The following is a 22,735-nucleotide window of genomic DNA, read 5'->3' as shown; positions in this document are numbered from 1 at the left end:
TCACCATGGTTGTTTCATGATGCTTTTATATTTGTATTTTGGGTGGTTGTAAAACCTTTACAGATGTGAAGAGATGATTTTGTTTTATGTCATAGTGCCTGGTTGTGACGTTAACCCGTGGACAGCAGAAGAACAGAAACTTCTGGAACAAGCACTAAAAACCTATCCCGTAAATACCCCTGAACGATGGGAAAAGATAGCAGCAACTGTTCCAGGACGAACCAAGAAAGATTGCATGAAGAGATACAAGGTAAGCAAAAATCTGAGCCAGATCTTGTTCCTTTTTAAAAACCACAAAGAAATTTGCAGCCTTAAATGGATGCACACACGGTGCAACAGAGCTAAGTATTGCAGTAGAATAAAATTCAAACTTGTAAGTACCTGATTCAATGGTTTTTATCAAATCTAATGCAACTGATAAACTCTTAACATTAATTAAAATGTTTTGTGTACGAGTGTGTAGCTTTGGCCTAAACCCTGCTTCCGGGATTCTATACTGTGTGCTACACCTGATTTCAAAGTTGCTTTTTAAGCTGGCCTATAAAAACTTCTGCATTTTGAATTCTTTGCTCCTACTTAACAGGAACTTGTTGAAATGGTCAAAGCAAAGAAAGCCGCACAAGACCAAGTTAATACTGCTAGACCGAAGAAATGAGATGTTCCTGCTCCCTTTTATCATTGTGCATGTGATTATTTGATAATAAAATGACAAAACCAAGTATAAATGTCTCACTTTATTTTACAATTAGTAGAATATAAACATTTATTGTCTCAGCCAGTACATTGCACTACGAATTCTGTTGTAATCTGGGAGCTGCTCAACAGGACCTGGGGGAACAAAAAAAATAGCATTACAAAACATTGACACCATCTGCAGGCAGATTATTACATAAGATATGTTGTCCACTTACCAACAGCAGCAACTGCAGGACACTTATCGTAGATATACTTGGTGCATACATCCCTTACTGTTTTGGCATCAACAGCCTGGTTCAAAATGTAAAACAAGAGTTAGTCAATTGAGTTAAAATAATTAACACTTTTTGTTTTGTAAACTTCTTTCTCCTAAGCTGCAGGTTAAACATATTTGCCCCCTAACTTCCCCAACAGCATGTGTTCACTTACATCAATCCTAGCTTCAAGCTCCGGGAGTGGAATCCTTCGATTGTAACACAACATTTGTCTGCCAATATCTTCACAGATTGGTGTTGAACCTGCAAATATTGAAATTCCAAATGAATACTTTAAACAAAGGTGGATAACAAACTCTACAAACAGCTGAACCTTGTTTTTACCATCAAGCTGCAGCAGCATGTTTGTTTTTAAGAGGTTTTTGGCTCTGACAACTTCACTGTCATTAACACTGGTACACAATCTCATCCTGAAATAGAAAAACATCTGAATTAGTGACTTTCAAAAATCATACAAAATCTCAATGGCCTATATAGTCTTAGTAGCTTAGTTGACCCCTGCCCCCAAAACTGGTTACAACTTACATTTTTATATATGTTAAAAATGCTAAAGGAGATATTAGGTGAGGTGATCAGAGGAGGCAGAATGGTTATGGGAAGAAATTCCACAGCGTGAGGCCTAAGCTCTTGAAGGCACAGCCACTAATAGTCGGGAGGAGGGAGATACACGAGGCCAAAGAAAGTGTTTTTGGGATGGTGTAGTCATAGTAACTTTGAGGAGTGAATGCAGTTCCCACTAATTTGTAGCTGCCACTTTCAGCACGCAACAGTCTGATTTTAGTCTACTGAAGTATATTGTTACACTACTGTGAGGATTGAAATAGTTCATAATGGGTGGTTCTTGTGGGGCTGAACAGTGCAGCATATGGTTATAAAACTTAACAAAACACCTTATTACCTTCTGTGGCACTTGCACAGTGATGAAGAAAAGCCTCAGACAGTATAATTGCAGCAATAACTTTAATTGTTTCTTCACTTTAGGAATGACAACATTTATAATGGATAGTGTATGGTTAAGTAAATAGAATAGCTGCCATTTAACTAAACTTTTTGATCAACATTTTATACATTACAGGTATACTTGTTTAAAGCTGAAATTTAGCTTGCTCAAGGTTTTTAAAAAACTATTTGCTATGCTGTCAGTCGCAGCAAATACTTTAGAAGATATCAGATAAAGTTGTATAAATACTGTATGGAAGAGTACAGAAATCTGCACAATTTCCCCACAACCTTTAAAATATTTTGTATTTATTTAAGGCAACTTTACTTCCACAAAATAAACAATTCAAACTGCTTTTTTCTGTAAAAGCAGTAGCTTCATATCACCACAGTCACATGAAGATAGTGTGCATAATTTATGTATGTGTGCGCAGCGTACATAAATTAAGACTTGTGATGCATTACGTAGACTCACTTACCACTCTCTTTGAACAAAATGCAGCATGTCGTCAATCGTGTTAGACTCACAGACCATGTAAAGCCCCCAAAGACCAGTGTCTGTATAGCAGGTGTTGAATGACTGGAAACTATGGCAGAGGTTACCCTGGCAAGCGATCTGTGCCAACTTACTGGACAAGTTCTGTTTTTTTTTAAAAATGTAAATTGTTTATTCAGATACAACTTAATTTTAAACATCAATCACCTAATGGTCTGTGGAAAAATATTTAAAGCATTTTTTAAAAATTGAACAGTGGCAATGGAATAGCACAAGAGTTAGGTTATTTTACTATTTCTCAGTTCAGGAGGTATGGCATTTAGAACTTGTTAAATACTGACTGTATGGGCCAGGGTGGTGTGGCCTTGGTTGCCTGTATACATGCAACAGCCCAAAGCTAAGGTGATAAACTACCGTAAAATAGATAGAAAAATTAGCTAACTGGCTTTGTAATAGAAAGCAGAAAATGACAAATAAAAAAGATTGTTTTGAGGTTGCCAGTGACTGGTGAGATTGTACTAGTCTGTTCTGTACTACTTTTACAGTTAACACTTTTAGGAAGGGAGATAAGTAAATTTGTGAGAAAAAAAAATTCTTGGTGCAGCCTGACACAAGTAAAAAGACAAGAGGCTTAGTTCCCAGTTTCAGGAGGTGTTGGGATTTATCACAATACTCAGAATTATCTCATTTTAGCTTGATCAGCACTGAAAGTACATTATATTTTATTGGCAAACTGAGTATGCCTAGCCACAATTTTCCTGAAAACATAATCCTGGAGCCAGTAGATGTTCACAAATTTAAAGGAGGGTACAAATTATTAATAGGCTCTGTAAAACAAACTATTTTCAGTTAAGGTTTTCCTGCTTACTTACCACACCACCACCAAAAGAACGGTCCCAGTTACCAATCAGCGTGTTTGCCACCATCAGAGGAATGGTGTCTGCATGTGACCAGCCAACAGCTTCAATTGCAATTGCAATATGAGCTAATGGCATCTTGTCATCTCTTACACGAATCTGTTAAACAAAAGCATTTATCAATTTAATGCAAGTCTGATGTGATTATTACAGTACAAGGAGGACTTTCTCCTGATCCTAGACCAATTTGACTGTAAACCCGTCAACAAACGACGACAGAAGACAGAGGGTGGTTGTCGAGGGTTGTTTTTCAAACTGGATGCCTGTGTCCAGCGGTGTGCCTCAGGGATCGGTGCTGGGTCCGCTGTTATTTGTTATTTATATTAATGATTTGGATGAGAATTTAGGAGGCATGGTTAGTAAGTTTGCAGATGACACCAAGATTGGTGGCATTGTGGACAGTGAAGAAGGTTATCTAGGATTGCAACGGGATCTTGATAAATTGGGCCAGTGGGCCGATGAATGGCAGATGGAGTTTAATTTAGATAAATGTGAGGTGATGCATTTTGGTAGATCGAATCGGGCCAGGACCTACTCCGTTAATGGTAGGGCGTTGGGGAGAGTTATAGAACAAAGAGATCTAGGAGTACAGATTCATAGCTCCTTGAAAGTGGAGTCACAGGTGGATAGGGTGGTGAAGAAGGCATTCAGCATGCTTGGTTTCATTGGTCAGAACATTGAATGCAGGAGTTGGGATGTCTTGTTGAAGTTGTACAGGGCATTGGTGAGGCCACACTTGGAGTACTGTGTACAGTTCTGGTCACCCTATTATAGAAAGGATATTATTAAACTAGAAAGAGTGCAGAAAAGATTTACTAGGATGCTACCGGGACTTGATGGTTTGACTTACAGGGAGAGGTTAGACAGACTGGGACTTTATTCCCTGGAGAGTAGGAGGTTAAGGGGTGATCTTATAGAAGTCTATAAAATAATGAGGGGCATAGATAAGGTCGATAGTCAAAATCTTTTCCCAAAGGTAGGGGAGTCTATAACGAGGGGGCACAGATTTAAGGTGAGAGGGGAGAGATACAAAAGGATCCAGAGGGGCAATTTTTTCACTCAAAGGGTGGTGAGTGTCTGGAACGAGCTGCCAGAGGCAGTAGTAGAGGCGGGTACAATTTTGTCTTTTAAAAAGCATTTGGACAGTTACATGGGGAAGATGGGTATCGAGGGATATGGGCCAAGTGCAGGCAATTGGGACTAGCTTAGTGGTATAAACTGGGCGACATGGACATGTTGGGCCGAAGGGCCTGTTTCCATGTTGTAACTTCTATGATTCTATAAAGACTTGTAGCTTCAAATACAGTATCTGAATTAAAATGTAACGATTTGTGTTGGAGTTGAGAAAATAAATTGTGCATCTTAACACTGTAAAACATGACAGACTGGACTTTAGTATATATTCATACAAAATATATATATAATGGCCCAGTAAATGAAGCAATTGCAAATTCACAGCTATCATCAAGGAATAAGGAGTTCCCAGAGCCAACACTCACTCAAACCTACTCAGTTTAGTTGGAAGACTTACTACTTCTCAACCAAAATTCTTGGAGAGCAACATGGCTATACTTTCCAAATAGTGTGATCCATATAATTTTACTAACTTATCTACTTAAATGCTTCACGTATTTAATCAAGTAACTGTTACACAAACAGGGATACACTTTCTTTGCCTCTTCTCTCCCCTCCCACTGGTTGACATTCAGGGTACAAGCTTATAAAATGTACTGTCAAGTAAAAGGTTCTGTTGATTCATGACATAAGAAATAGGAGCAGGAGCAGCCATACGGCCTCTCGAGCCTGCTCCGCCATTCAATAAGATCATTGCTGGTCTTCGATCTCAACTCCACTTTCCCGACCAATCTCCATATCCCTTGAGACCAAAAATTTATCGTTCTCAGTCTTAAATATACTCAACGAATGAGCATCCACAGCCTTGTGGGGGTACAGAATTTCAAAGATTCACAACCCTCATTGAAGAAATTCCTCCTCATCTCAGTCCTAAATGTCCGACCCCTTATCCTGAGACCATGACCCTAGTTCTTGACTCTCCAGCCAGGGGAAACAGCCTCTCAGCATCTACCCCGTCAAGGCCTCTCAGGATCTTGTATGTTTTAATGAGATCACCTCTCATTCTTCTAAACTGCAGAGCGTATCGGCCCATTCTGCTCAATCTCTCCTCATAGGAGAACCCTCTCATCCCAGGAATCAATCTAGTGAACCTTCGCTGCACTGCCTCTAAGGCAAGTATATCCTTCCTTAGGTATGGAGACCAAAACTGTACACAGTACTCCAGGTGTGGTCTCTCCAAAGCCCTGTACAATTGCAGCAAGATTTCCTTATTCTTGTACTCCAACCCCCTTGCAATAAAGGCCAACATACTATTTGCCTTCCTAATTGCTGTACTTGCATGTTAACTTTCTGTGTTTCGTGTTCAAGGACACCCATATTCCTCTGAACACCAACATTTAATAGTTTCTCACCATTTAAAAAATATTCTGTTTCTCTATTCTTCCTACCAAAGTGAATAACCTCACACTCCCCACATTATACTCCATTTGTCACCTTCTTGCCCACTAACTTAACCTTTCTATATCCGTTTGCAGACTCTTGTGTCCTCCTCACAGCTTACTTTCCCCCCTAGCTTTGTATCGTCAGCAAACTTTACACTCGGTCCCTTCATCTAAGTCATTATTATAGACTGTAAATAGCTGAGGCCCAAGCACTGATCCTTGCAGCACCCCACTATTTACAGCCTGCCAAACTAAGAATGACTCATTTATTCCTACTCTGTTCGTTTACCAATCCTCCATCCATGCTATTACCCCCAACCCCATGAGCCCTTATCTTGTGTAACAACCTTTTGTGTGGCCCCCTATCGATTGCCTTTTGATAATCCAAATATACTACATCCACTTGTTCCCCTTTAATTACCTTGCTAGTTACATCCTCAAAAAACTCTAATAGGTTTGTCAAACACGGTTTCCCTTTCATAAAACCGTGTTGATTCTGCCTAATCATATTATGATTTTCAAATTGCCCTGTCACCACGTCCTTAATAATAGATTCCAGCATTTTCCTGACGACTGATGTCAGGCTAACTGGCTTGTAGTTCCCTGTTTTTTTCTCCCTCCTTTCTTGAATAGCGGTGTTACATTTGCTACCTTCCAATCCATTGGGACCGTTCTAGAATCTAGGGAATTTTGGAAGATCATAACCAATGCATCCACTATCTCTGCAGCCACCTCTTTTAGAACCCTAGGGTGTAGGCCATCATGTCCAGGGGATTTATCGGCTTTTAGTCCCATTGACTTCTCCAGTACTTTTTCTTTACTAATATTAACTACTTTAAGTTCCTCACTCTCATTGGACCTTTGGTTTACTACTATTTCTGGAATGTTTTTTGTGTCTTCTACTGTGAAGACAGATACAAAATATTTGTTTGATGTTGCTGCCATTTCCTTATTCCCCACTATAAATTTCTCCTGTATCAGCCTCTAAAGGACCCACGTTTACTTTCGCTACCCCCTTCCTTTTTACATACTTGTAGAAACTCTTACAATCTGTTTTTATATTTCTTGCTAGTTTACTCTCATATTCAATTTTCTCCCCCATTATCAATTTTTGGTCATCCTTTGCTGGTTTCTATAACTCTTCTTGGCAACATTATAAGCATCTTTTAATCTAGTATCCTTAACTACTTTAGTTAGCCACAGATGGATTACTTTACCTGTGGGGTTTTTATTCCTCAATGGAATGTATATTCGTTGAGAATTATGAATTATTTCTTTAAATATTCACCATTGCTTATCTACCGTCATGTCTTTTAATCTAATTTCCCAATCAACCTTAGCCAACTCGCCCCTCATACCTCTGTAATTAGCTTTATTTAAGTTTAAGACTCTAGTTTCGGACTTAAGTACGTTACTCTCGAAATCTATTACATTATGATCACTCTTCCCCATAGGATCCCTTACTATGAGATTACTAATTAACCCTCTCATTATACAAGACAAGATCTAAAATGGCCTGTTGCCTGGTTGGTTCCAGGATGACTAATTCTACCACATAACAAAAAAATTTGTTTTGCCACACGAGAATAGACAAGAAAAGACAGGTAGACAACAGCCACCCAAGTGGCACATCAGCTGGTAAACCACCATGCTGCATCATGCTCACAATCCCAACATGGATGCTACAGATCTCCGCAAGATCACAAGGAAGAGTGCAAAGTTATGGTCAGGTGCTTCTATACAGTAAGAGAAGAAACAAAGATTGATCTCATAGATTCCAATTGTTGAGGGATTTGGGAGCAGGTCACCTGTCCACATGCTCAGTCTAGGAATAGCATGCAATCTTTGAAGTGATTAGATCTTTATGCACATACCTCACTTCCTGTGAACTTGCAGGGAGGCAGGTCTGGTGTAGTATTACCGTCATAGGTAGTTAATAGATTACCAAAGTGATGCTTTGCCAAGTCAACCAATTCATCATGTCCCACACCTGCAAGAAGGCATTCAAACTTCAAAGTTTTGAAGAAAATGTGCAACTATGCTGGCAGACATACAAACAAATAAAAAAGACTAATTCAACTTCATCTAAAAATCCAATATATTTCTGCACATACAGTACTTCTTATTTGTAAAGCTGAGGATTAGGACAAAAGCAATCTCAGCAAAACATATGCAACTTAAATACCTGTACCTCATCATTTATTTCCTCCCGTTTCTTCCCTCCTGAAGGTGATGACTCCTTGTTTGGATGTGCTTGTGTGTGTGCTGATCACCTTATCCAACTGGCCATTATTTACATGTGAGCCTTGACATTGTCATCAGGCTAATGAACTGCAGGGAGCATTACAATAAAGCCCAATCCTATCCTCAACTGATGTCCACATATGTGCATGTCTAGCAGGGGTCAATAGATAATGATTGGAGAGGGAACCATGGCTGAGTTTCCTCTCCTTAACCCTGGAGTACTAATTGTAGCAGCCCCACAGTGCAAACCAGTAAATTGATTCTGGGACCTTCCTCATCAGTTTGACAGAATTACACACAGGATAAACTCAGCCACTTGGGGAGCATCATTTGTGGTAAGTTTTAAAAAAAGCTACAGTGCACTAAAATACTTCAATGAAAATTTGAGTTACAGATCAGTTACTAGCAACGATGGAAAATTCAAACTGTTGCATGTTCAACAAACAAAGGTCAATCTGACAGCACAATTACTTTTATATTAAACATAAAAACATTTTTCTACAAATATTGAGATCATAAAAGATAAAATGTGTTTTTAAGCTTCATATTACTGTCCTTCGTTTATGCTCAAGAGCTGCATTTCCCAACAAATTGACTTCTTTACATCCAATAGCATTCCCTCCAAGAAAATGTTCATATCAGTAACAAAAGAAATAAAAATTACCAAATGCACAAACACCATATTCTCTGTTGCCTGAAATCAGTGTGACTTATGGGCATTAGAATGAAACTCATAACTTATTAGAAGAATTGACTGAAAATGTAATAACCTCCAGCAGCAGCCAACACTATCCTTGGTCCTTTGTAGTGTGTTGTGATATATTCCACCAGGTCATTCCGAGTTATTGATCTGTTACAAAAATTATTTCAGTGAATTTAAAATTAGCAAAAATTTCAAGCTGACTTAAAAAGGAAACCAGTACAAATACATACTTGATGTTTTCTGTAGGGCCCAGGATGGTGCGGCCTAATGCTGTGGCCTGATAGGCTGTTGCATGCAGATAGTCAAAGACTACTTCCTGAAGATTGGTTTCAACTTCTTGCATTTCCCTTAGAATAACTCCTCGCTCACGCTCAATCTCAGCCTCTCCCAAGGTGCTGTTCTGAATAATGTCTGCGAGTATTTCTACAGCTATGTGCAAAGCATCAAACAGAATATGGTTCACAAATGTAGATTTATTGTTTTAATTAGATGCTTTTATGACCAAGTTCTCTTCACTAAACCATGTAATATTATAATACAGCTTATCATGCTTTGAGGGCAGGTAAATGGTTTATTTCTAGAAAACACAAAGCTGATTACATTCACAATGAATGCAGATTAAAGAACACATTACTCTTTGTGTGGGGGGGGGGAAAGCATCTCTTCCAGTTACTGGAGACAAGGCCTCAAAAGAAATTTAATTTACAGAACTATAGCTCTCTTCAAAATAAGAGAACCTTTATGTTCTATAGCATTCAAGTTCGAAAGCCAATTAGACATTAATTGAATCACCTCTAGGCAGATCTTTAGAAAATGCTTTGGCATAATACACTGTTTGTTCTCTAGATGTGTATGCATTTAAATGAGCTCCCATATTCTCAATCTCAAGTTCCAAGTCTAGCTGAGAGCGTTTCTTTGTGCCCTGTGGGGGAAGGAGGAAGAATAGGTTTACTGGCAATGTATTGAATTGCGATGAAAGAACAAGCGCATAATTTTCTGTGGCATTGATTCAGGTGTTTGACCCTGAACTGAGCTTCAAACCCGACACCTAGTCCATCCTCAAGACTGCCTACTTCCACCTCCCAAGATATTGTCCTTCTCCAGTCCTCAACCCACCTCTGTTGAAACTCTCAATCATCTCTTCATCATCACCACACTCAACTTTTCCAATGCTCTCCTCACCAGTCTCAAGTTCCACTCCACATGAACTCCAACTATCCCATACTAAGTGCCACTACCTATCATCCCTGAACTTCGTGAATGCTACTGGACCCCTGTCCCTGACACAAATTTTTCCACACCCTCACTCCACCCTCCCTCTGCAACCTCCTCCAGTCCTACATTTTTGCTTGCACACTCTGTTCTTCCATCTCTAGTCTCTTCTTCCTACCCTCACCCTCATTCCCGACAGCATTGGTGGCACAATCTCATCACCCCACTCCAATTTTCTTCCGAAATCACTCCAGCTTGCTACATCTCTCCCCACCATCAAAAGCCTCCTTAAAACCTACCCCATCAGCCTACTTCCCCTAATTCTTCTCCTTACTCCTGCTCAGGTCTGATTCCCACTTAGTAAAGCTCCTTGGATATTTTACATTAAAGGCACTATTTGAGTGAAAGTTGCTGTTCAAGTTCTTCATGAATACAAGCTGAAAACACTGGTGGTAGATGCTGCATTACTTACTTTGAAAGCCATGTGCTCCAAGAAATGAGCCGTTCCATTGTTCTTCTCATTCTCATAGCGGCTCCCTGCATCAATCCACAGTCCAACCTACAGAAAGCAACAAGCTGTACTTCAGGAAGCAACCTATAAATTTGAAGCAAAGCCAAACAATTTCCTCACAGCAATACCTAAAGATAATCTAGATTCCCCCAAGAAATAAATAATTACACAGCCTTCGTTTCTATTCCAGTCCAGATACATATGCATCACGTCCTTGATGTCAGCATGGCACGTGCGACGTGCAAACTAACATCATAGATGTGTTGCAAGTGCATCTCTGGACCTGATTTTTGGTAAGAAAACAATGGGAAATTGCAAGGAGCAGGGTTGTTCTCAAATTTATGGGGATATTGGTTTTTAGTGATTCACTACACAAAAATCTGGGAATTTATCAGTAAAATTTATTGGGCCGGAACTTGCTCCGACCAGCGTGGCAAGGCTGTCCACACATCCTGCGGACAAACACTACGAAAAAACTTACTTCGTGGTCTCCGACGTCCACTTGCTCCCTTTTCAATTTTTTTTTCCAAGTTCAGCGCTGTAATTTCAGCGCAGGTTCATTCGGAACCGATACAGACTGGGACTGGAAGCCACGCCCACAAGCAGGCAACTAGAAATCATTCCTTCACAATTAACTTCTGTATGTTAGTTTAAATAAAAATTTAACATATCTTATGAAAAGACAAGCAAATGATTTAATGTAATGAAACTTACAGAAGTTAAAAATAAAAAAACATTTAATGATCAAAAAATATTAAAATAAGTAATATGACATTCCACATTTTTAAAATTTAATTTTTTGTTGTTTTGTAGTCATTAACAGTCATCACGCTTTTAAAAAGTAGTGTAGAGCTGGTATTTTCCAGTGTACCTTTTGGTGGTGTATGTATTTTTGTTCCAGCTGGGCAGATGTGTAAGTTTACGAATGTTTAATGATTTTATGGATTGTAGTGAAGGTGGCCCTTTAATTTGGACCTGTCAAACCGCCGGCAAGTTCGCGATTTCCTGGTTTTAGTGCGCATTCGCAAACTTGCTCCCTGTCTTCGCCGGCGGTTTGAGAGGATGCCATTGATAAACAGCGTTCTCAGGTGAGCAATTTATGCCCCATTACTTTTTTTAAAAACAGGATTCCTAAAACACAGCTATCTAATAGGTCAGTCAGCCACACATAGGTAAAAGGGCAATTGTTGGAGATCATAGTGAAGGATAACAATTAGAAAGTGTGGCTGATTATTGGCATTGATAGAACAATAGCTAAAGGACAGAAGGGAGAATAAAAGTAAATAGATATTTCTTAGGTTGGCAAGGTATAACTTGTGGCATTCTGTGTTGGGACCTCTCTCATTCACAATTTACATGAATGATCATGTGCCCATTTACATGGGCACAATTTATAAGTCAAGAGATATAAACATAAAATTATATCTGGCCTTGGTGAGACCAAAACAACACACAGCACTCCAGATGCAATTCTAAGATGATATCTCTTGACTTATAAATTACACCCCTAGCTTTACATCACAATATCAGGATTGATTAAATCCTGTTTTTTCCTCCTGAGTCCATCTTCTGCTCTCCGAACAGGCTCCAACATCCCAGAAATTTGGAGGTGGGGATGGGGAGGTGAGGGAAGAGAAACTCTTCTGAGAATCCACCACCAATCTCAGTATCGCCAGCAGTCAGGCAGAGCTACTGTCAAGCTAAAACTCTCTCACACAAACCCTTGCTTAGGGGGAGGGAGAGAAAATCCACACAAAAGACAAAACACATCCCATGGAGCTTTTAAGCTCAATTATCAAGCAGCTCTAATGAATCCATATCAATTCTAACAGAAGGCAACTCAACAAGAGCAAAGCTATTTGCTTAGTTAATCAGCCATAGCAATTTTTAGGTTGCAGCAAGGCCAATTAAAAGTTTACTTTTATCTGTAAGCAACATCACAGGAAATGAAGTAATATATCATTATTACATTAGCCAATGTAGATAAGGAATGAGGATCTGGGGAAATAAACCAAGGGCAGGGATGCAAATAAATTCTTAATTTCATCAGAAGAGAGATTCAAGGAGATGCAGCTTTAAAAGACAAAAAGGCACAGAGTAAAATCAAGTAAAGTCAAAATGGCTAATTATAGGTAAGACAGAGCTATGCTGAGGCCAAACCTGAAATGTCCGTTCAATTGATAATCACTGAACAATTTCAAAACTGTTGTTGTGGATGCTTGGGGAATCTCACAGAGAGCTGGAAGCTGCCGACAGTACAGGTGATCTGTAAGAATTTTGGAGCTCAGCTCGATCTCGAAAAACATCTCCCCTTGGAGGCCCCTTCAATCTCAGCCACAGGGTAGAGGGCAGTCAGCATGAGCCAGGACAAAGACCAACAGGCAACCAGAATCTGTGCCAACACAACACACTAACTGAAAGCAAGTACCAAAGTCAAGTGACAATATTTATGATTTTTTGTATTTTCTTTCTCTTTACGTTTTTAAGAAATATTTTGCTTATTTTCTTGTTATCTTACTGATTGGTTTTAACTTTCCAAAGAAATTTGGTGTTGACAGTGATGTGCTCACAACAATGAAATTTACTTTTGATCTTAGTGATGATGATTTGTCCATTGTTGTCGATGATGACAGCCTATGATTCATCTCTCGTTTAATACAGGTTTTGGGTTTTCATGATTGTAAAGTCCGATTTTCGTGAGGAATGTCTTCCCACACACAGGACTTCACTTAAGGGCTGATCTTTTTGTAACTTCCTTTGGGCTCTCTTTTCTTTGGCTAGCTGGATGCGACTTGCTTCAAGCTTTATTGTGCCATCGTGAATCATGTTTTGCTACTTTTTCCTGTCACAAGCATCATGCTCCCATGTGTCAGTTAAGATGCCACAAGTGCAGCCTGGTTGGAAGGGAAGAACCAGGTGGAGGAGGAAGAGGAGGAAGAAGCCTGCCCTATATATAGGATGTGAATTGGAGAATCACATTGCTGTGCAAGTGCAGCATGGTTCCAGGAGGAGCAGAAGAGTTTGGACGAAGAAAACAAGCATTTACACAATGCCCTCAATGCAAGAAATGCTCCAAGGTGCTTGACAAGTATGCAAAGGAAACAGATGGCGAGTCAGGAAGGGACAGATTAGAATGGGTGACCAAAAGCTTGGTCAAGTAAATGGATCTTGAAGAGGTTTTTTAAAAATGGAGAGGCAGAAAGGCTGAAGGAGCAAGCTCCAAAATGGTCAACTAGACGGCTGAAAGCTTTGTCACCAGTGGTGGGGTGAAGGGGGAAATGCACAGAAGACTGGAATCAGAGGAACAGAGCATTCAGAGTGGGATAAAGGGCTGGAGGAAATTGCAGAGATAGTGGGGCAAGGCCATGGAGGGATTTACAGAAGAGAACAGAATTTTACACCTAATATTTTGGGGGACTGGGAGCCAACATGGGTCAGTGAGGATGCGGATGATGGCCAAATAGGAAGAACATAGGTACACGAGTAGGCCATCAGGCCCTTGAGCCTGTTCTGCCATTCAATTAGATCACAGCTGATCTGTATCTCAACTCCATTTACCTGCCTTAGTTTCACATCCCTTACTACCCTAACCTAACAAAAATCTATCAAATGGAACTTGGCATGGTTTAGAAAACATGTGGCAGAGTTTTTGATGAGCTGGAGTTTATGGAGGATGGAAGGCCAGCCTTATAGTCATTGAGTTTGTAGGTAATACAGGCATGAAAAGGGTTTCTGCAGCATAAAGTCTTAAGAGGTGGAGGCAGGCACCTGCAGACAGTACTATACAAACTGGAACTTTTGAATGTAATAATTTGTATTTAGTCAACGTGTTTAATGTACATTACTTTTAGCAAAATTATACTGATATTTTGGCTTTTGGTGCCGGATCATTTATATGTGGAGGAAGTGAGGGACCTTGGAGTGTATGTCCACAGATCCCTGAGGGTAGCAGGACAAGTAGATAAGGTGGCTAAAAAGGCATATGGAATGCTTTCCTTTATTAGCTGAGGCATAGAATATAAAAGCAGGGATGTTATGCTGGAACTGTATAAAAAACTAGTTAGGCTACAGCTTGAGTACTGCGCACAGTTCTGGTCACCACATTACAGGAAGGATGTGATTGCACTAGAGAGGGTGCAGAGGAGATTTATGAGGATGTTGCCAGGACTGGAGAATTTTAGCTATGATGACAGATTGGATAGGCTGGGGTTGTTTTCCTTGGAACAGAAGATGTTGAGGGGTGATTTAATTGAGGTGTACAAAATTATGAGGGGCCTAGATAGAGTGGATAGGAAGGACCTATTTCCCTTATTTAAAGTGATTGGTATAGCAGAAATGAGGAATTTTTTTTTCACCCAGAGGGTGGTGGGGGTCTGGAACTCACTGCCTGAGAGGGTGGTAGAGGCAGAAATCCTCAACTCATTTAAAAAATACCTGGATGTGCACCTGAAGAGCCGTGACCTGCAGGGCTACGGACCAAATGCGGGAAAGTGGGATTAGGCTGTGTGGCTCGTTTCTCAGCTGGCGCGAATACGATGGGTCGAATAGCCTCCTGTGCTGTAAATTTTCTATGATGTGGAGATGCCGGTGATGGACTGGGGTGGACAAATGCAAGGAATCTTACAACACCAGGTTATAGTCCAACAATTTTATTTTAAAATCACAAGCTTTCGGAGATTATCCCCTTCGTCAGGTAAATTTTCTATGCAGCATTACCATGTCCATAGGTGGTCTGCAGGCTCCAAGGTACATCAACCAAATGGCCAGAGAAAAAGTTTGGACATCCTTAATATAGATAATGCAATAAGGTAGAAACAGGTATACACCATCTGGTAATTAAATCTCTGGTTATTATAGTGCACATACAAGAACAAAGGATTAAGCGAGTGACAAATACAAAGTGCACAAATTAGCTTAGTACTCACTGTACATGTCGGAAGACCAGAGTCTTCAGACGTCACTCGTAGTCCATTTTCCAGAATAGTGACTTTTGTTTCTGGAATATTCAGAACAACGTGTGCGGCTGTTGCTTGAGTGGCCCGGAATCGGTTCCAGTTGTGTAGGATGGGCTGAAATAATGAAGCGAAATTATCTTTTGATAATTTTTTTTTAAAAGAGAGGTGATATAATTTTAGCAAAATACAATTGCAAGAAAGATTTGCAATTGATAATTTCCCTAATTACTTCTAATATACATGGTGCCTGTAAAGTCAATTCATTAAGCCTTCCATCAATTAAAATTTCCATTAGTCGGGCAATGTGACACAGTACAGTCACATGTATAGATCCAACTGAACCTTATATTAGCAGCTATCTCCAGTAAAAAAAAGCAAAAGCCAATCTGTATTTCTAAATTCTTTACTACCACAGGAAAATGAGTTGCTTTTTATTCAACCATTGTCATTCTATTACCGTGACCTACATGCAATATTTAATTAAATATGCAGCTGAACGTTTTCTTTCTTCCTCGCTAAGTTGTCAAAATAGTAATGTAAGGAATCTTACAACACCAGGTTATAGTCCAACAGTTTTATTTGAAAATCACAAGCTTTCGGAGGCTTTCTCCTTCTTCACCTGACGAAGGAGAAAGCCTCCGAAAGCTTGTGATTTTCAAATAAAACTGTTGGACTATAACCTGGTGTTGTAAGATTCCTTACATTTGTCAACCCCAGTCCATCAGCGGCATCTCCACGTCAAAATAGTAGAATATGCATCTGTTCACATGTTCTTGAGTTTTTATTTTAATTATAAGCCTAAAATATAGAGAACAGTACTAAACATGGGAGATATTGTCCTAATAAAAATCCACTAATATAGGCTGCATATTATGAAGGGTACAGATTTCTCCCTTTCGCCAACATACCCACATCCAAAATTTAGATTCAGATGTGCTGTGCCATATTACGGTTTTATATAGAATGCATAAATTCATTTACTGGACAGCAGCAGCACCACAGTCCAGCAATATGAACTGTAACTTAATTCCTACTTGCCTGAGACATCAAAGACTAAGATACACACAGATAAAGAAGAAAGTACTTGCATTTATATAGTACCTTTCATGACACCCCCAAAGCACTTTACAGCTAATGAAATATATTTGAAGTTTCACGACTGTTATAATGTAGAGAACCCAATTTGCAATCTGCAGGGTCCCACAAGCAGCAATTAAATCCATGACCGGATAATTGGCCAGGACACCGGAAGAACTCTCTTGCTTTTCTTCGAATAGTGCCATGGGATTTTTACGTTCACCTGACAGGGCAAATGAGGCCTTAGCTTAACATCTCATCTGAAAGAGCACCTCAGACTTCAATGATAAAGGGGGATATAACGAGAGGTAAGCAGCCAACAGAGACCTTATGGGTTGAATTGAGAAATAGGAAAGGATCTAAGACTATAGTGGGAGTTGTATATAGGAGCCCTGGCAGCAGCTCTGAAGTGCTAGATTGTATAAATGCAGAGATTAGACAAACGTGTAAGAAAGGCATAGTGGTCTTAGTAGATTGGGAAAAGCAGACTCGCAACTGTCAGAAAGGTAGCGAATTTCTTGAGTGTGTCCGGGATAGTTTTCTACAGCAGTATGTCCTAGAGGCAACAAGGGGGCAAGCCATACTAGATTTAGTAATGAGTAATGAACCAGATTTAGTTAATGGCTTAACTGTGCGTGAACATCTATCCAATAGTGATCATAACATGATCGAGTTCAATGTAGTGTTTGAAAGGGAAAAAAGTGAATCAGCTGCTAAGATTCTAGACTTGGGCAAGGCCGACTTCAATGGGATGAGACAGAGGCTGTCCACAGTAAACTGGGCAAATCTGTTAATGGGTAAAACGACTGATGATCAGTGGGGAAATGTTTAAAGAAACATTTAACGTGATACAGAATCGGTTTATACCTGAGGGGCAAGAACTCTACTTGCCAAAAAAAACAGCCATGGACAACTAAAGAGGTAAGGGACACGTTAAATGTTTCTTTAAACATTTCCCCACTGATCATCAGTCGTTTTACCCATTAACAGATTTGCCCAGTTTACTGTGGACAGTCTATGTCTCATCCCATTGAAGTCGGCCTTGCCCAAGTCTAGAATCTTAGCAGCTGATTCACTTTTTTCCCTTTCAAACACTACATTACTCAAGGGACAGTATAAGACATAAGGAAAGGGCATACAAAAAGGCAAAAAAAGGTACAGATCCTGGCGAATGGGAAAGATACAAAGATCAACAAAGGGTCACAAAACAGATAGTAAGAGCTACAAAAAGAGAGTATGAAAAGAAACTCGAAAGGGATATCAAAACCAATACGAAGAACTTTTATAGTTATATTAGGAAAAAGAGGGTGGTCAGGAGCAGTGTTGGCCCCTTAAAAACTGAAAGTGGGGATATTGTCATTGACAATGGGGACATGGCGGACATGTTGAACAATTACTTTGCGTCAGCATTTACAGTCGATAAAGAGGATAGCATGCCGGAAATCCCAAGAAAACTTATATTGATTCGGGGACAGGGACTCGATATAATTAACATAAGTAAAGCAACAGTAATGAAGAAAATAATAGCACTAAAGAGTGACAAATCCCCAGGACCAGATGGTTTCCATCCCAGGGTTTTAAAGGAAGTAGGAGAGCACATTGCAGATGCCCTAACTATAATCTTTCAAAGTTCTCTAGATTCAGGAACTGTCCCTCCAGATTGGAAAATTGCACATGTCACTCTGCTTTTTAAGAAAGGAGAGGGAAACCAGGGAATTATAGACCAGTTAGTGGGGAAAATGCTGGAGTCTATAATTAAGGATAGGGTGACTGAACACCTCGAGAATTTTCAGTTAATCAGAGAGAGCCAGCATGGATTTGTGAAAGGTAGGTCGTGCCTGACACCTGATTGAATTTTTTGAAGAGGTGACTAAAGTAGTGGACAGGGGAATGTCAATGGATGTTATTTATATGGACTTCCAGAAGACATTTGATAAGGTCCCACATAAGAGACTGTTAGCTAAGATAGAAGCCCATGGAATCGAGGGAAAAGTACGGACTTGGTAGGAAGTTGGCTAAGCGAAAGGCGACAGAGAGTAGGGATAATGGGTAGGTACTCACATTGGCAGGATGTGACTAGTGGAGTCCTGCAGGGATCTGTCTTGGGGCCTCAATTATTCACAATATTTATTAACGACTTAGATGAAGGCATAGAAAGTCTCATATCTAAGTTTGCCGATGACACAAAGATTGGTCAAATGTAAGGAATCTTACAACACCAGGTTATAGTCCAACAATTTTATTTAAAAATCACAAGCTTTCGGAGATTATCTCCTTCGTCAGGTGAGTGACTGAATGAGAGGTTCTCAAATCGCATATCTTTTATTAGGCTGGGACACCATCACACCAATCAAAGGTGTCGTTGGTGTTCAGACAGGTTAGCCATGGAAAACAGTAGGTCCCAGTATACTGAATACACAATGGGTCAAAAGAGAGAACCTCTCATTTACTCACTCACCTGACGAAGGAGATAATCTCCGAAAGCTTGTGATTTTAAAATAAAATTGTTGGACTATAACCTGGTGTTGTAAGATTCCTTACATTTGTCCACCCCAGTCCATCACCGGCATCTCCACATCACAAAGATTGGTAGCACTGTAAGCAGGGTAGATGAAAACATAAAATTACAAAGGGATATTGATAGATTAGGTGAATGGGCAAAACTGTGGCAAATGGAATTCAATGTAGATAAATGTGAGGTCATCCACTTTGGATCAAAAAAGGATAGAACAGGTACATGGTAAAAAGTTAAAAACAGTGGATGTCCAAAGGGACTTAGGGGTTCAGGTACATAGATCATTGAAGTGTCAAGAACAGGTGCAGAAAATAATCAAGAAGGAAAATGGAATGCAGGCCTTTATATCTAGAGGACTAGAGTACAAGGTGGCAGAAGTTATGCTGCAGCTATACAAAACCCTGGTTAGACCGCACCTGGAGTACTGTGAGCAGTTCTGGGCACCGCACCTTCGGAAGGACATATTGGCCTTGGAGGGAGTGCAGCGTAGGTTTACTAGATTGATACCCGGACTTCAAGGGTTAAGTTACGAGGAGAGATTACACAAATTGGGGTTGTATACTCTGGAGTTTAGAAGGTTAAGGGGTGATCTGATCGAAGTTTATAAGATATTAAGGGGAACAGATAGGGTGGATAGAGAGAAACTATTTCCACTGGTTGGGGATTTTAGGAGTAGGAGGCAGTGTCTAAAAATTAGAGCCAGACCTTTCAGGAGCGAGATTAGAAAACATTTCTACACACAAAGGGTTGTAGAAGTTTGGAACTCTCTTCCACAAACGGCAATTGATACTAGCTCAATTGCTAAATTTAAATGTGAGATAGATAGCTTTTTGGCAACCAAAGGTATTAAGGGATATGGGCCAAAAGCAGGTATACGGAGTTAGATCACAGATCAGCCATGATCTTATCAAATGGCGGAGCAGGCACAAGGGGCTGAACAGGAGTAGTCCTGTTCCTATGTTCCTAGACAGTGCAGCACTCCCTCAGATCTGCACAGAAGTGTCAGCCTAGATTTTGTGCTCAAATCACTGGAGTGGAGCTTGAACCCACAACCTTCTAACTCCGAGGCAACAGCGCGTCACTGAGCCATGGCCATCTCACTCCTACAACTTTACAGTATTTATAATCGAGACACAAAACGAAATATTCAAAACAAAGATATTAACCCTGTCAAAATACAGAATTAGAACTTCAATCTACAATTTCAGCTCTGTCATTATTACCTCGCCGTGTCACTGTAACCCGGCCAACCGCGGGTGACAGTGCCACACAATAATGTTATTTTGGGTCCCTTTCAACCAAATATTCCCGTTCCTTCAAAATCACTAAATCACTGCCTCGCCTCGGATCGGTCACATTGACGGCACAAATAATGCGTCAATGTTGAATTATTACAACTGCCCTGGTCCCAGATTAGAGCCTTCGGCACGGTCCAAATTTCCAGTTTATCGTTAAAAGCAGTTTCCCATCTCCGGCAAATGAGCGGAGCGGGTCGGGTCGGGTCGGGTCAGGTCAGATCTGCCGTGTACCACACAGAACCCACCTGTCGCTTGTAGCTGGCCCAGTCCCTCCTGAGGAGCCTCTGGCCGGCAATACGAGTGAACCTCTGCAAGCACGCCGCCATCTTACCGCGACCAACTGAGCATGTGCAGCACGCATTGAACGCACCGCTGACGTCGTGGGATTACGTCACCTTCAGGTTGTTACGCACAGACAGTTCCAATCGATACAACGACGTGGATGGGCAGCCCTGTTTGGGAGCTCCGAGTTGCAGCGATCTGAAGCGCAACAATGGCTTGACATCTCGTATTATTCATACGTGTTGTTCTGGGTATATCTATAAAGTTAAAAATAATTTATTTTACATATTAAATTTGAGAAATGAATAAATTATGCTACTTTAAAAGTGCATGATAATTTTGTAATTGTGTTTAGGTGAGTTTTTTTGTAATATTCTCGATTACCATATGTGCATTTTGTGTATAATGAAAATGTTTATATCACAAATATAGGTTCGGATTCTGTGAATACATTGTATATATTTTTTGCCAGTGCAACACACTTGTCAACGTTTATGCAGACACTATTAGATTGTCACTAGTAGCACGTGTCCTTAACTATAACGTATTATGAAATGTTAAAGTATTCTCAATTATAAATGGGGCATGATTAATTTGGAAGTGTGAAATATAAAATTAAATAATAATTGCATTCTGATAGCATTGACAGACACTGGCGCTTAAGCTACGCCGATAAGAGTGAGTTTTTGGAAGCTTTAGCTTAAGGTAAATTTTATACGGTTTGGCAACTTCCTAATAATATTTCAGTGAACCAATCCTGAACTCTGATGTCTGAGACATCGGGCGCTAAAATCGTGGTTCATGTGATTTTGCCAATTAAGTCTCAGGACTGCATACTTTTTGTATTTATTATAGAAACTATGCATTTGGAACACAAAATGTATCCAAGCACAAAATGTACATTGCCACAGATTTAAGAAAGATTTTTTTTAATTTTCAAAAGAGGTTACGGAAACAATCGAGAGGCACACAGGCGCCACGCAAATCTTGGGATCTGGCATATCTGTCAATCGAAAAACAACTCATCATAATTTTAAAAGAAAATTACATAGAATTTACAGCACAGAAACAGGCCATTCGGCCCAATTGGTCCATGCCAGTGTTTATGCTCCACAGGAGTCTCCTCCCTCCCTTCTTTATCTAACCCTGTCAGCATATCCTTCTATTCCTTTCTCCCTCATGTGCATATCTAGCTTCCCTTTAAATGCATCTATGCTATTCACCTCAACTACTCCTTGTGGTAGCAAGTTCTGCATTCTTACCACACTTTGGGTAAAGAAGTTTCTCCTGAGTTCCTTATTGGATATTTATTGGTGACTATCTTATATTTATGGTCTCTAGTTTTGGTCGCCCCCACAAGTGGAAACAAGTTCCCTATGTCTACCCTATCAAACCCCTTCATAATTTTAAAGACCTTTATTAGGTTTTGGCTGTAAATAGGTTTTCGTTGAGTGAAGCCATGTTTTTTCACATAAAAAAATAATGGATTTGGATATCAGAGTAACGTTCACTTGGTTATTAATTCCTTGTTTACTGTTGATATCATTGATAAATTACATCCATTGTGCCATTGTAATGCAACAACATTTACTTGGGATGTGCTTTCCCTTCACTGAAGATCTCCGAATCCAGTCTGTGCACGTTAGTGAAGATTAACTTTCCACTTTAAAACCTCGCTGGAGTCATTGGGTTTAAAGCTGGGTTTGAAACAATTCTGTCCCTCTATTCTGATTTAGCTGGTCTCCGTTATACAACTGCCACTTCCCTGTGAACCTCCAGCTTACTTCCAGTAACTCAGATTTATCCCAGATATTCCGGTTGAATAAAGGATCGCAGTCAAACTTTTTCTATGCCTTGTTCTAAAAGTAAATATTGCATTTATTTAGCATGAATGTAGGACTTTGGGGAATCGCAAAGCCACGCAAAACAGGTTAGCCGAATCCGTTCTGTAAAATTATTATCTGACCCTGGCCAAACTGAACAATTGTAAAATGTAAGCACAGGACAGGGCCTGCAATCGGGTTTGTGGTTGCCTTTATTCTTTAAACAGCTGGATGCAGCACATGTGGCTTGTGGTTTCCGGGTGTATTTAGGAGCGC

At 40.0% G+C, this 22,735-nt stretch overlaps 2 protein-coding genes across 2 annotated transcripts in view; one reads left to right on the top strand and one right to left on the bottom strand.

Annotated features, from left to right (window-relative positions):
* Nucleotides 1-725, top strand: part of dnajc2 (DnaJ (Hsp40) homolog, subfamily C, member 2) — a 48,704-nt gene extending 47,979 nt beyond the window's left edge. The window contains exons 16-17 of the mRNA XM_068005000.1: nucleotides 96-250; nucleotides 584-725. Coding sequence (XP_067861101.1) covers nucleotides 96-250; nucleotides 584-655 — 227 coding nt within the window. The 3' untranslated portion in view covers nucleotides 656-725. The remainder of the gene's footprint in view (nucleotides 1-95; nucleotides 251-583) is intronic.
* Nucleotides 722-20,708, bottom strand: pmpcb (peptidase, mitochondrial processing subunit beta). Its single transcript, XM_068005002.1, has 13 exons — nucleotides 20,600-20,708; nucleotides 15,435-15,578; nucleotides 10,471-10,557; nucleotides 9,579-9,708; nucleotides 9,017-9,215; nucleotides 8,854-8,933; nucleotides 7,714-7,829; nucleotides 3,279-3,422; nucleotides 2,390-2,550; nucleotides 1,296-1,381; nucleotides 1,126-1,214; nucleotides 912-987; nucleotides 722-828 (listed from the first exon to the last, which is right to left on the bottom strand). Exons 1-13 carry the CDS (start codon nucleotides 20,678-20,680, stop codon nucleotides 764-766), a joined length of 1,458 nt encoding a protein of 485 aa, XP_067861103.1. The 5' UTR covers nucleotides 20,681-20,708; the 3' UTR covers nucleotides 722-763.
* Nucleotides 20,709-22,735: the final 2,027 nt, after the last annotated feature.

This window comes from Heptranchias perlo, chromosome 24, assembly GCF_035084215.1.
Source record: "Heptranchias perlo isolate sHepPer1 chromosome 24, sHepPer1.hap1, whole genome shotgun sequence".
NCBI classification, from domain to species: domain Eukaryota; kingdom Metazoa; phylum Chordata; class Chondrichthyes; order Hexanchiformes; family Hexanchidae; genus Heptranchias; species Heptranchias perlo.
This window is presented reverse-complemented; position numbering and strand designations above follow the sequence as displayed.

Excerpts from the sequence above, each read along its gene's own strand:
- pmpcb (XM_068005002.1), bottom strand. The coding sequence starts at position 20,680 with ATGGCGGCGTGCTTGCAGAGGTTCACTCGTATTGCCGGCCAGAGGCTC. Across the intron at positions 8,934-9,016 it reads GGCCCTACAGAAAACATCAA|ATCAATAACTCGGAATGACC; the intron begins GTATGTATTTGT and ends TTTTTGTAACAG. Across the intron at positions 2,551-3,278 it reads GTTCTTTTGGTGGTGGTGTG|AACTTGTCCAGTAAGTTGGC; the intron begins GTAAGTAAGCAG and ends AAAAAAAAACAG.